At 25.6% G+C, this 17,500-nt stretch overlaps 1 protein-coding gene across 1 annotated transcript in view; it reads left to right on the top strand.

The window, feature by feature from the left end:
- The first annotated feature begins 1,093 nt into the window (after nucleotides 1-1,093).
- The window catches only part of LOC125032379, a 26,267-nt gene continuing 9,860 nt past the window's right edge, over nucleotides 1,094-17,500 (top strand). Inside the window, exons 1-4 of the mRNA XM_047623475.1 lie at nucleotides 1,094-1,313; nucleotides 10,310-11,695; nucleotides 12,186-12,366; nucleotides 12,736-15,398. Of these exons, the coding sequence (XP_047479431.1) occupies nucleotides 1,152-1,313; nucleotides 10,310-11,695; nucleotides 12,186-12,366; nucleotides 12,736-15,398 (4,392 nt within the window). The 5' untranslated portion in view covers nucleotides 1,094-1,151. The remainder of the gene's footprint in view (nucleotides 1,314-10,309; nucleotides 11,696-12,185; nucleotides 12,367-12,735; nucleotides 15,399-17,500) is intronic.

Here is a 17,500-nt window from a genome sequence, read left to right as displayed (position 1 = left end):
ATCCCCCATTCTTCCAAGAGTGACGCAACCTGAGCTCCAGATGAAGCGAAAAGAAAAATACTTTTCTTTTCGGACAAATCTTTGAAAACGTTTCTGAAACGCCGATTGTTTACAAACAATTGCCACGTGCTCCAAAAGCCATGACTGCTAGGCCCATGCACTTTGCAGCGCACCGCCGAAATAAGTCATCCACGACCGATACCTCATGCTTGGGCAAATGGATGCAGGTTGGATATAGAGATTGAGCGAGGAGGATAATGGTGGAGGAGGTGCCCCTCGCAGGCCCCGCTGCAGCCCCCGCGCCCGCCCCTCTCCCTCCCTCAGGCCGATCCCGCCAAACACGCCAAACCCGCACCAGCCCCTCTCTTTGCCTCTCGGCCGATCCCGCCGAAGATACGCAAGTGTTTGGATCCCGCCAAAATAGTCTATAGTATTTGGATACCCCCCGCCGTTTCCGCCGTTCCCGCCGGAACCCACATCTCCTTGCCTCTCTCTCAGGTCGAACCCGCTGTAATTTGGTCTTATTAATGCACAGTGCCAATTGCGCAGAAAACTGCCATTAACCAAACCAAACTAGCAAATAAAATGATCGCAAGAGATAATATGAAGAAAATAGAGTTCTTGTCCGTTCGCTTCTTTGCATTTTTAAGACAATGTTGACTCCTTGTCAATGCAAAGTTGGGCTCTTGCTGTTATGAACTGTATGAATTTCATTACCCCAAAATACTTTGAATATTCACATACAGGATCATCTCCTGTCGCTAACTCCTGCCACAGTACTTGGTTCCCGCCGATCCCGCCAATCCCGCCGCCTTTACCGCCAATTTCGCCAATAAGTCCCATCGCCTCGCGCGCGCAACGGCCGCAGCGCCTCTCGCCGTCGCCCGCTGCAGCCGAACTCTTTTAAAATACTTTGATTGCGCCACTGAAACTTACACCTACCCAGCTTGTCACATAGTCTGAGTTTCAGATAAAATATATTTTTACTCATTTGTATTGAAGGTAACAATAGACTGGAACAGAACAGGAGTTTCGTTTGATCTCTCCGAGATCCCGTCAGGATTGCTGGAACGCGAGTCAGTTTTTATCACGCGGGAACAAGGCTGTGGAAGCGCCTCGAGTTTCCGTTGCATTAAGTTTCGATGTAAACCATGGCGAAATTCAGATTTCCAGGCAAGGCTCTTAAGTTAAACACAAGAAAGCGCGTTCGGTTTCGAGGTGGCCATGCAGCTAACACGCCAGAGGAGCTTTACACAAGGAGAATCCGCAGAGGCCTGGACCTTTTCACGCAAATATTCGGGGATTCAGACGAGGTAAGCGGCGGCCCACGTCTTGCGGCCTTTTATCCCTAAGCCAAGTCACGGTGCTGGCAGTCTATAACCTTCGTGTTGATTTGGCTCCTGGAGGGGCTCACGGCGGCTCGAAGGACCCGTGCTGGCCATGAGGACGGGATCTCCTCCTGGCAAAGAAACTCGCTCCGTCAGACGCCATTTTCGAAGCGAGTGGCGAGCGAAGGAGCGGAAGGCCCTGCGTTTGCAAGCATTCCTGGCCAGGCAAGGCTCGTGGGTTCCCCTCGTGATTCCCGGCCGGGTGCTTGAGATTAACCAGGTGTTGCAACGTCATAGGCAGCGGGGAGGGATGTGTCGTGTTGAAATTGCAATGTTGACGAATGCGCAGATTGGCTCAGAAATTGCATTCACTCCTTTGACATGTTTTGCGAATCTGGAAGGAGTTCCTTGGAAAATAAGCCTGTGCGGAATTAGGCAAACGCAGGCCTTCTCGGTGATGTGGAGGTAGACATATGGCAAAATTGGCATTGGTGTTTTATTTTGGTGCATAGGTCATAAATAATCTATATTTATGAGCTAGGTGTGATATTTTTTGAAGGATTAAGAGGAAAGAAGTGCATTGAAAGATACAAGAATAGTTTTGTGTATTATTAATGCTGTGAAGGTAGTGTTACTGATGGTCAATGTATTTAAATATTCCTAAGGTCTTGGGAAGTGACAGCAATTAATGTGATTCATTTTATTTGAAGAAGTTGAGGGAGTTATGTTTAGTCAGCCTAATGCAAAGGAAAAGTGAATTTGTCATGGTGTTTACTGTCAGCAGATTAATTTAATGTAGTTAAAAAGATATTGAAACATGGAACCTCCATCACAAGAAACTCCTGTAGTGGCCTTCAAAATGTTTTTTTTTTATTTTTTATTATTATTATTATTTTATGTTGGTTGTGTTCAGTCCAAAACCACTTGAATTATGCCATGAGCTGTGATAGAAGGCCTATTCTGGGTGCAGCATAGGGTCAGTCTGAGAGCTCAGCACTTAGTACTCTGGCAAGTGCCAACAAACCTTCACACTATATTAGCAATTTACCTAGCAAAAACATATTTTAAACTTATCAAAAATTGAAGAAACTACAATCTGTGAAAGCATGAGGCCATAGGTTAATGTGTGAGTCTCCTAGAAGTTAATGAGAAAGTGTTATGAATTGATCATATTTCTGGCTTTCATATTGACATCAACCTATTTGTTATTGGGTTATTATTACAATAAAAGTCATGTTAGGTTAATCATAATATACACAAATCAGAACGTTGAATTTGTTAAAGATTATATATATTTTATATATGCTTCTTGAAAGCTGAAAAAAATAAATATTCTGGTTTTGTTAAGACAGTGCAAAGTAAGAAAAATAGGAAAAGTTGCAGGACATCAGTATTTCAGGTAATTGTGGCTTGCATTTCCACTGAAATTATTTTTGTAGGATAGAGGTTTTATCATTTCTATGTTTAATATACTCATATATTGCCATTATATTGGATCTATATGCTTTTTCTATAGGAATATACTAGAGGAAGGTTTATTAGCTTTTACTGAAATGTAGAATTTTTTGAGTCAAGTTTGATATATCAGAGGCTTACCTTTTAGTTTTAGACTTTCCATTGCAGATAATAGTAAGTTTCAACTAGATTTGGATAGAATATATGCTAACTAATTTGAATGGTAAAGAAGAAACCTGTATCTTGTGTGTGAAAACCGTGGTTGGTATACTTGTTGATATACGTGTTAGTTGGAGGAGACAGGAATTTGCCTAGTAGAGTAGGCTGAGGGATAGGGATAGTGGGATGGATGTCCTTGTTCTCTGTGGCTGTGTGGCCAGAGGAAAGAGGCAAGATATAGCAACTAATTTCTTTGTTTAATTGCAATTTAAATGATCCATTCATACCATAGAGAGGTGACAAAACATCCTCACCAAATTATAACGGTTAACCATTCAGAGGTACTGATTTCCTGGCATCTTAGTTCCAGGGCCTTACCAGATTATATATATATATATATATATATATATATATATATATATATATATATATATATATATATATATATATATATATATATATATATATATATATATATATATATATATATATATATATATATATATATATATATATATATATATATATATATATATATATATATATATATATATATATATATATATATATATATATATATATATATATATATATATATATATATATATATATATATATATATATATATATATATATATATATATATATATATATATATATATATATATATATATATATATATATATATATATATATATATATATATATATATATATATATATATATATATATATATATATATATATATATATATATATATATATATATATATATATATATATATATATATATATATATATATATATATATATATATATATATATATATATATATATATATATATATATATATATATATATATATATATATATATATATATATATATATATATATATATATATATATATATATATATATATATATATATATATATATATATATATATATATATATATATATATATATATATATATATATATATATATATATATATATATATATATATATATATATATATATATATATATATATATATATATATATATATATATATATATATATATATATATATATATATATATATATATATATATATATATATATATATATATATATATATATATATATATATATATATATATATATATATATATATATATATATATATATATATATATATATATATATATATATATATATATATATATATATATATATATATATATATATATATATATATATATATATATATATATATATATATATATATATATATATATATATATATATATATATATATATATATATATATATATATATATATATATATATATATATATATATATATATATATATATATATATATATATATATATATATATATATATATATATATATATATATATATATATATATATATATATATATATATATATATATATATATATATATATATATATATATATATATATATATATATATATATATATATATATATATATATATATATATATATATATATATATATATATATATATATATATATATATATATATATATATATATATATATATATATATATATATATATATATATATATATATATATATATATATATATATATATATATATATATATATATATATATATATATATATATATATATATATATATATATATATATATATATATATATATATATATATATATATATATATATATATATATATATATATATATATATATATATATATATATATATATATATATATATATATATATATATATATATATATATATATATATATATATATATATATATATATATATATATATATATATATATATATATATATATATATATATATATATATATATATATATATATATATATATATATATATATATATATATATATATATATATATATATATATATATATATATATATATATATATATATATATATATATATATATATATATATATATATATATATATATATATATATATATATATATATATATATATATATATATATATATATATATATATATATATATATATATATATATATATATATATATATATATATATATATATATATATATATATATATATATATATATATATATATATATATATATATATATATATATATATATATATATATATATATATATATATATATATATATATATATATATATATATATATATATATATATATATATATATATATATATATATATATATATATATATATATATATATATATATATATATATATATATATATATATATATATATATATATATATATATATATATATATATATATATATATATATATATATATATATATATATATATATATATATATATATATATATATATATATATATATATATATATATATATATATATATATATATATATATATATATATATATATATATATATATATATATATATATATATATATATATATATATATATATATATATATATATATATATATATATATATATATATATATATATATATATATATATATATATATATATATATATATATATATATATATATATATATATATATATATATATATATATATATATATATATATATATATATATATATATATATATATATATATATATATATATATATATATATATATATATATATATATATATATATATATATATATATATATATATATATATATATATATATATATATATATATATATATATATATATATATATATATATATATATATATATATATATATATATATATATATATATATATATATATATATATATATATATATATATATATATATATATATATATATATATATATATATATATATATATATATATATATATATATATATATATATATATATATATATATATATATATATATATATATATATATATATATATATATATATATATATATATATATATATATATATATATATATATATATATATATATATATATATATATATATATATATATATATATATATATATATATATATATATATATATATATATATATATATATATATATATATATATATATATATATATATATATATATATATATATATATATATATATATATATATATATATATATATATATATATATATATATATATATATATATATATATATATATATATATATATATATATATATATATATATATATATATATATATATATATATATATATATATATATATATATATATATATATATATATATATATATATATATATATATATATATATATATATATATATATATATATATATATATATATATATATATATATATATATATATATATATATATATATATATATATATATATATATATATATATATATATATATATATATATATATATATATATATATATATATATATATATATATATATATATATATATATATATATATATATATATATATATATATATATATATATATATATATATATATATATATATATATATATATATATATATATATATATATATATATATATATATATATATATATATATATATATATATATATATATATATATATATATATATATATATATATATATATATATATATATATATATATATATATATATATATATATATATATATATATATATATATATATATATATATATATATATATATATATATATATATATATATATATATATATATATATATATATATATATATATATATATATATATATATATATATATATATATATATATATATATATATATATATATATATATATATATATATATATATATATATATATATATATATATATATATATATATATATATATATATATATATATATATATATATATATATATATATATATATATATATATATATATATATATATATATATATATATATATATATATATATATATATATATATATATATATATATATATATATATATATATATATATATATATATATATATATATATATATATATATATATATATATATATATATATATATATATATATATATATATATATATATATATATATATATATATATATATATATATATATATATATATATATATATATATATATATATATATATATATATATATATATATATATATATATATATATATATATATATATATATATATATATATATATATATATATATATATATATATATATATATATATATATATATATATATATATATATATATATATATATATATATATATATATATATATATATATATATATATATATATATATATATATATATATATATATATATATATATATATATATATATATATATATATATATATATATATATATATATATATATATATATATATATATATATATATATATATATATATATATATATATATATATATATATATATATATATATATATATATATATATATATATATATATATATATATATATATATATATATATATATATATATATATATATATATATATATATATATATATATATATATATATATATATATATATATATATATATATATATATATATATATATATATATATATATATATATATATATATATATATATATATATATATATATATATATATATATATATATATATATATATATATATATATATATATATATATATATATATATATATATATATATATATATATATATATATATATATATATATATATATATATATATATATATATATATATATATATATATATATATATATATATATATATATATATATATATATATATATATATATATATATATATATATATATATATATATATATATATATATATATATATATATATATATATATATATATATATATATATATATATATATATATATATATATATATATATATATATATATATATATATATATATATATATATATATATATATATATATATATATATATATATATATATATATATATATATATATATATATATATATATATATATATATATATATATATATATATATATATATATATATATATATATATATATATATATATATATATATATATATATATATATATATATATATATATATATATATATATATATATATATATATATATATATATATATATATATATATATATATATATATATATATATATATATATATATATATATATATATATATATATATATATATATATATATATATATATATATATATATATATATATATATATATATATATATATATATATATATATATATATATATATATATATATATATATATATATATATATATATATATATATATATATATATATATATATATATATATATATATATATATATATATATATATATATATATATATATATATATATATATATATATATATATATATATATATATATATATATATATATATATATATATATATATATATATATATATATATATATATATATATATATATATATATATATATATATATATATATATATATATATATATATATATATATATATATATATATATATATATATATATATATATATATATATATATATATATATATATATATATATATATATATATATATATATATATATATATATATATATATATATATATATATATATATATATATATATATATATATATATATATATATATATATATATATATATATATATATATATATATATATATATATATATATATATATATATATATATATATATATATATATATATATATATATATATATATATATATATATATATATATATATATATATATATATATATATATATATATATATATATATATATATATATATATATATATATATATATATATATATATATATATATATATATATATATATATATATATATATATATATATATATATATATATATATATATATATATATATATATATATATATATATATATATATATATATATATATATATATATATATATATATATATATATATATATATATATATATATATATATATATATATATATATATATATATATATATATATATATATATATATATATATATATATATATATATATATATATATATATATATATATATATATATATATATATATATATATATATATATATATATATATATATATATATATATATATATATATATATATATATATATATATATATATATATATATATATATATATATATATATATATATATATATATATATATATATATATATATATATATATATATATATATATATATATATATATATATATATATATATATATATATATATATATATATATATATATATATATATATATATATATATATATATATATATATATATATATATATATATATATATATATATATATATATATATATATATATATATATATATATATATATATATATATATATATATATATATATATATATATATATATATATATATATATATATATATATATATATATATATATATATATATATATATATATATATATATATATATATATATATATATATATATATATATATATATATATATATATATATATATATATATATATATATATATATATATATATATATATATATATATATATATATATATATATATATATATATATATATATATATATATATATATATATATATATATATATATATATATATATATATATATATATATATATATATATATATATATATATATATATATATATATATATATATATATATATATATATATATATATATATATATATATATATATATATATATATATATATATATATATATATATATATATATATATATATATATATATATATATATATATATATATATATATATATATATATATATATATATATATATATATATATATATATATATATATATATATATATATATATATATATATATATATATATATATATATATATATATATATATATATATATATATATATATATATATATATATATATATATATATATATATATATATATATATATATATATATATATATATATATATATATATATATATATATATATATATATATATATATATATATATATATATATATATATATATTTATATTTTTAACCATATGTATTTGTTTTTTTAAGGTTTTATCCTGGGTTTTGGATTTAAAAAAAAGTTTGAGAGTATTTCTGTTTATGATGGTGAATATTGATGTCCATTCTCAGGTTTTATAATGCCAAGAAATTAGTTCATATGCACTATTTTTGTTTTCTTCTTATTTTAGGATGATGAGGAATTTGAGGGTTTCACGTCCATACTCCCAGAGCCGAGGGACATCAAGGGGAAGAAGAAGAAGAGTGTGGCATCACCTAGAAAAAAGTCAGGTAGGCGTTCACCAACAGAGAGAGCAGAGGAAGCCTGCGTAACTCTGGAAGAAGCAGGTTTGGTGACCCGTAGAAAAATTAGCACAGTAGAAATGGCTATCAAAGAGGTACAGGAGACATCAGATATTGGTGAAAATGTGCCAGTGTTTACAAGAAGAAGAGGTGGGGGTGGTGGGGACACAGCACCTTGCAAGGAAGTGCGTGAGGGACCGAGTGGGGGTAAGGAGGTGATGGCAAGTACCCGAAGAAGAACAAGTAATGTGGAACTGCCTGCAAAGGAGGTGTCAGAGAACCTTGAGAGTAGTACAGACTTGCCAGTGGTAACAAGAAGAAGAGTGAGTGGGTTGGAGACTCCTATGAGAGATGTAGTGAAAGAGGGAGGGGCAGAGAACAGCAAAGATGCTCCAATGGTGACCAGGAGAAGGGGTCATTCTCTTGAAGGTGTTGTGAAGGAAGTTCAGGAAGGGGCTGACAGTATACTTGGGGGAGGGGAAAGAACGAGTGAGAAAAGAGACGTGCCTCCTCAGCCTGCGAGCAAGGAGAATGTAGAGATTGTGGTTCATTCAGAACAGCCTGTGGAAGAAAGTAGTGCAGCATTACAGGAAATGAAGATGGCTGTCATATCCTCAAGACCAGTGGCAAGAAAGCAAACGGCACGGAGAGTTAGCAGACCATCGTCAACAGTGAAAACAGCTCTGGCAAAGAAATTGCTAGCAAGAGCCAAGGCTAAAAGAACAGTCAACTCTCTACCTGTAGTTGGTGAAAAGAGTCCAAAACGGTTTGTCCTTCCGTCTATGAGTGTACGATCTTCAAGGATAATTAAACCAAATAAGAGACTATTTGCTGACATAACAGAAATGTGTACAGCAAGCAGTTCTCTTGAGTCTTCATTGGGTGGAGAGATGGCTGAACATGCAAGTATGCCCAGCAAGAGGTTGGTAAAGCTCACTCGCAAAGGAAGGGGTGCACACACACAGTTCCTCTCTCTACCCCGATCAAGGGCACAGAGTACTGACTCCTTGTCAAGTACAGAGGGTGGTGTAGGACGTGACCGCATGCGCAGAACAATCTCCCTCTACACAGAATCCATAACTGGGCCCAGCAAAGCTCAGGTAGGAAGGCCTCCCAAACGCCTGCTGCGCCGCATGGATCCTCCACAGCAAGAGGTGGAGGCTGAACTTCCAGACTCCCCCCAGAGATGCGACCCCAAGGAGTCCAGGGTCATGGAGAAAATTGGAAAGTTGCTGCGGTCACCGTGGGATGATAGACTGAAGCAGTCTGGCAAGGTAAAGATCTGATGCTTATTTCATAAGTTTACATGAAGTGTATAACACCTAAAATGATGATTCGCGCAGGGGTATTGAACCAGTAGACATGTAGACTGGCTCCTGGTCTCTGCAGCATGTGGCTCAGAAGTCAGGAGAAACTGCGCTAACTGATTTAAATAAGATAAGGAGAGAAATCACTGGTAAAATACAAAATAGCTTATGTTTTGTTAAAAATTGTCTAAATTATCCTAATTATGAATATTGATATCATAACAGTAAGATCTAAAGTAATCATGTAATGCACATAATCTCTGAACTCTGGTGTTCTTTATGGTTTAATGAAAATTTCTCAAAAATTTGATATTACTCAAACCTATACTCATGGTTTTCTAATATATGCTTTCTTGAAAAATTACCAAATGCTCTCTCCTATGATTAATATATCCATTTTATTGTCAGAGAATGAGCGTAGAATGAGAAGTAACTTTATCAATTTTTTTTAATTTAGGTTGGAAGAGGCGAGGAAGAGGGTATGCCAGCTTCAGCCTTCGGTGCCTCATCCCCAATGTCAGCTTCAGCCATCTCACGGAACATTTTAAGGAAAGCAAGACTGAACCTTAACAAGACTACTTTGCAAAAGATTAGGAATCCAGTGTCATTGCAGAGACTCATACCAGCATCAGATGAAGGTATTTTTTATTTATAATTTTATCCATTAGGTAATAAGAGTGCTTCAAATGTGCAAATGTAAATGTAGATATATGAATAGTTATTATATTATGCATCCACATTTACACATGCAATTGGATTTATTGTCAGACTGATTTTGAATTTTCAATTGTGTTTGCATTTATCTGTACAATTATATTCAGATACAAGTTAACATCATACTGAATTGCACTGTTTTGATTTTACCATCACCCTATTAGCTCAGATGGTGTATGAATGCAATATGTAGGCACACTTTTTCAAAAGGACACGCATGCTAGGTGTGCTATATATTTTAAGACCGCTTTTACGTACTTATTACATCTGATACTCCGTTCTTGTGCCTGTAGGTGTGGAAGGAAAGTGCGCAGTCTGTGATAGTGAAGAAGGTGGGAATTCTCGCAAGTTTGGAGTGATAGTGTGTGAGAAGTGCAATTCCTTCATCAGCAACTCCAGTGATGGCTCCAGAGAAGTATACGAATGTAAAGACAGCAAAGCTGAATGTCAAGTGCAAGAACTGGTTGAAGGTCGCTGTAATGCATGTTGGCTGGGCAGAATCCTTCTTGTTTGCTCTTTGCCGAACCTCCTCCATGACAGATTGCGTAAGCGTTTACCCAATATCCTGAAGGAACAAATCCCCACCAGCTTGGCTCGATGTATGAGTGGTGGCAACTTGCCGGTTGTGTCTGAAAAAGATGCTGAACTGGCCACACATACCAAGCGCTTGCCGCTTGACCCAGGGGGAGGGGGTGCCTTTGGGTCTGTAATGGATTTGCCTGGTGGTTGGAAACGCAAAACTGGCTCTGAAGTTATTGTGATTAGCCCAAGTGGTGAGAAATTCAAGAGCATACAAAAGCTTGAGGAATTCCTGAAAAAGCAAGGGATAACCACTGATGCTCGAGTTCTCTTTGGCAATAGCAGCCCTGCTGTGGTGCGGAGTAATGAACCAAAGTCACGGCCATCACCGCCAACAAATAACAGCAGTCGGGGGAAGGTGGTCATGACAACACTTCCTGGGGGTTGGGTGCGACGTATCAAATGGAGATCAGCTGGTGATCGCTTTGACACTTATGTCTACAGCCCTGATGGAAGAACATTTAGATCAAGAAGAGAACTGAGTGCTTACTTCCAGCTCATTGGGAAAGTAGATGATATTCATAAGTATTTCCCAGTTGTTACAGGGCACTCAGATGCTTCCATACCTAGTTCAAGTGACACCACTGGATCCTCCAGTACAGAGCGCTTGTCTAGCTCAGAGCCATGTTCGGAAATCAGCTCTGATGACAAGTCACCAGAGGCCTCAGAGTGTGAGACAGAAACACCACAATCAAGAATGAGGAGCCTATCCCGTAATGCTAAAGAGAAGATGAAATATGCTCGGCTGAAGCAGGCCAAGGTCGTGAACCACAAGGAAGGACATCTCAGAAGTAAATCTGTCTCTTCCCTAAAAAGTGTCAAGACTGTTGACAAGAAGTCAGAAGTGCAGATGGAAGTGAATCTGTCATCAGAGGCAAAAGCTGCTGAGAAGAAGTACAAGAAACCAAAGATTGTTGCGAGAAGTCGATCACTCTCTTTAGGCAGGAAAAAGGGTGATGCAAGCCTCACTGACACCACAGAAAGTGAATCTGAGAATAGGAATTCTGGTAAAGGGTTTACTAAGACCTTTTCTAAAAGATTGAAGAACAAACCAAAAGCTACAGTGAGTGAGCTATCACCAACAAACAAGACCTTATCTGCAGGATCCAACAATGCAAGTGAGGATAGTGAGAAAACTTCTCCTTCAGCTTCTGTGGCAAGCCCTGAAGAAACAGTAGAAGAATCAGAAGTGCAGAAACTGGAGGAAGTTAAGGATGACACAGCTGTATTCATCAAACCAGATGATGTACCAAGAGAGAATCAGTTTGAAAAGGGAAAAATTGTTCTAAAAATTCAGAAAAAAATCATAGAACCTGTAGATAGAAGACGTAGACACAAAAGTAAGAAGGACAAAAGAAAAAAGGTGTTTAGTGAGGAGGAACCTGAGAGTCTTTCAAAGGAGCAAGTAGCACAAAGTGGTGCTGAGGCAGTACAAAATATGACCGCTGAAAAAGTACTTGCTCAATTGTCTAGTACAAGTAAATCCTCAGAAGATGCCAAGGAGAAAATATTCAGTAAAAATTCAGAAGACCAAGAAAAAGATCTGGTAGGTGGGGAGTCTGATATTCCAGCTGGGATGGATGTCTCGGATGACTCTAAATTTTCCTCTCCCATGGTGTCGGAGTCCGAGCCCATTCATGAAACAATAAAAGTACCTGAAGCCAAGCCAAAGTCCAAGCCCAAAAAGCCTTCCAGTTATCAGACTTCTCACTTTGGAGGTGGTTGGTCAAGAAAGATCAAGTGGAATGAAAAAGGGGAAGGCAAAGTTGCTCTGCTGCACAGCCCTGATGGACAAACTTTCCGATCCCGCATAGAGCTGTTGGCGTATTTCAAGAAAGCAGGCAAATCAAAAGGCAATCTTGATTATTACTTTCCACCAGTCTTGAAGAGGGAGGACTATAATGAACAACTGGAGAAGAAGCAGATGAAGGCAGCTGCTGCAGAGGTAGCAGTGGCTCTTGGAACATCTACCTCGGGCCAGTCTTCAGAAGTTAGCGAGTTCTCAGACAGTGAAATTCCCAAGACCTCTGAGGATTCTTGTGTGTCTGGAGAAGAGTGCACGAAGAGAAATGCAACTAAAATTGTGAAGTGTTATAGGAAACTAAGCGGCCAGACCTCCCTCAAAAGCATCCCGGAAAATGTTGGGGAGGATTCGGCAGTCTCCCAAATTCTATGTGGAAAGGCTTCAGGTGGCAGCAGCCTGTCAGAGGAGGCATGGAAGCATGGATCTCAGCCTGGGAAGATGAGCAGGAAGGATGCATTTGCAGCTGGGATGGAAAGCAAGCAGATAGTCAAATCGGAGAGCGAGGAGATAGACGGAACCCATCCTGAGGTGGGCGGACCCAGGGTCAAGCACGTCTGTCGTAGCCAGGCACAGGTAAGCCTAATATGAAGACCATAACTGCATTCTTTTTAATTGCAAACTTTAGGCCAGCTTAAATTTGAAATCCAGAAAGTACATTTAAAGTTATTCCATAGAGAAAGAAGTATTTTACAAGTTTTACAGAGAAATAAAATATATATAAGACTATTCATTGGTCTAACAAATTAGACAAGATGAAGCTTGACTTTACAAATCAGAAATTGAATATCTAATGTTTTTGTAATATATACATTAAGCATGTGAATAGAATGTATAGAAAGTAATTAACCTGTTGGTGTAGGGTAATTGTACTGTTCACTGTAGTTTTGTTATGTGTATATTATTTTAAACAGATGACTCAAAAAGAGCTCAATTACCAAGGTGTCAATTAGTAGGCCTACCTGACCTCACTTGATATCCTTATTCCCTGAGCTTGGAGATTTTTTCCTAATGCTATAAATGTTACTGCTTTTATTATTATTGATATTAACATTAGGATTATGAAAATGTCATCAGTGCTAATAGCAGTAAGAAATTAATAATAAAAATATTTCCAAAAATTAGAGAAAAGGGTAATCATGTGAGAAGGGTAAACAGATGATTAATTTACTATTTGATGACTAAGCTCTTGTGGAGCCATCTGTATGTAAGCAAACTTGGTAAACTAAAATCACAGTGGACTCTCATGCATTTTTGCCATCCAAGCATTAGTTGATTGAGCACATATTTATATAGGAATATGTAACTGTTAATACAAGATTTCTGTGAGCTTTATCAAACTGTGTACTGGATTTTGTGTCACCCGTTTTTGTTAGAAATTAGAAGTGCATGTATGATGTTTTAGAAAACAGGCTAATAAGAGGTTTTAGGCCTTCTTTTGAGGGGCTGTACCTCTACAATGATTGCAGTTAGAGCCAAATAAGCTAACAGCTACTTCATGCATACAACTCATAGCAGCCTTGACCACATTGGCATTGTTGTTCGACACCTAGCATGTAGGCCTTATTTGCATGACGTGATTAAACATCTGCTGTGAGTGGATTAACCAGTCAATAACATTATTAAAAATCTCTCGGCATCACTGACTCTGGTGACTTCTGGCAACTCTCCTGCCATTTGGCCTGGAGTCTGCTAGCGGAACTTTCCACATGACTTGCTTTAGTGCGTCGCGATGCCTATAGGTGTACCCAGCTTGATGAGTTGGGTTAAAAGAAAATTGGAGACCAGGAGCTGACTGCATTTTATATGTGGTTTACTCCTCCATTCACAAAAAAAAAAAAAAAAGACATAGTATTTGGAAGTTGCAATGGTATCATAGGTGTTGTTAGAGGAAACCTACCCGACAATACCATATTTAACCCATTGCCTCTGGGAGAATATGAGATTCACTTGATCTCTGTTCTGGGTACTCTGTGTGGCTGACTTGGCTTGCCTCTAAGGCCTTTTTCAGGTGCAGCCAGTCTGTAGCTCTTGCTGTGCCACATCAAGTGATATATTTTTTTTTTATATCACTCATATGCAAAACATAAAGTTTTGCTTAATCAGAAATGCATGATATGCATTTTAGTTGCTAAATTGAACCTGTGGTAGCCTAATTTTGTATATTAGAATCCATTTCAATAAATAAGACATGTTACACTCTGTGTACAATATTGAATGTGGTTTTATTGAAGGATAAGAAATTCAAAAAATCGCTGATTTTTGCAGATCTTATTTTTACAAAAAATTATATTGTTTGCAGTGATATACAAGGCTGCTGCCCCATGGCTACAGTATTTCCCTTATTTTTGTCATTCTTCAAGACTGTCACATTTGCAGAGCGCCAAAAGACAATGTGAGTAGTTGATAGGAGACAGATCTTGTAAACGAGTGAAGGTTACTTACAGGTCCACATCAACAGCAAGAGAGAAACGTGTTTTGGAGTGTGGCACCTTCCAAGCATGGCAGGCGAATGAATTGTGATAAAATTCCCCCTTTATACAAAACAATAGCATTACATATCATGTTCTCCCTTGGGCAATGTCCCAAGGCATGTGGTGTGGGCATGAGGGTTCCCTATAAAGTACAGCATAAAATGTGATGCATGCATTATTGTTGTTAATTACCTGGAGGCCAGG

This window comes from Penaeus chinensis, chromosome 14, assembly GCF_019202785.1.
Source record: "Penaeus chinensis breed Huanghai No. 1 chromosome 14, ASM1920278v2, whole genome shotgun sequence".
NCBI lineage: Eukaryota > Metazoa > Arthropoda > Malacostraca > Decapoda > Penaeidae > Penaeus > Penaeus chinensis.
The sequence above is the reverse complement of the archived record's forward strand: the minus strand, read 5'-3'. Positions and strand labels throughout refer to the sequence as shown.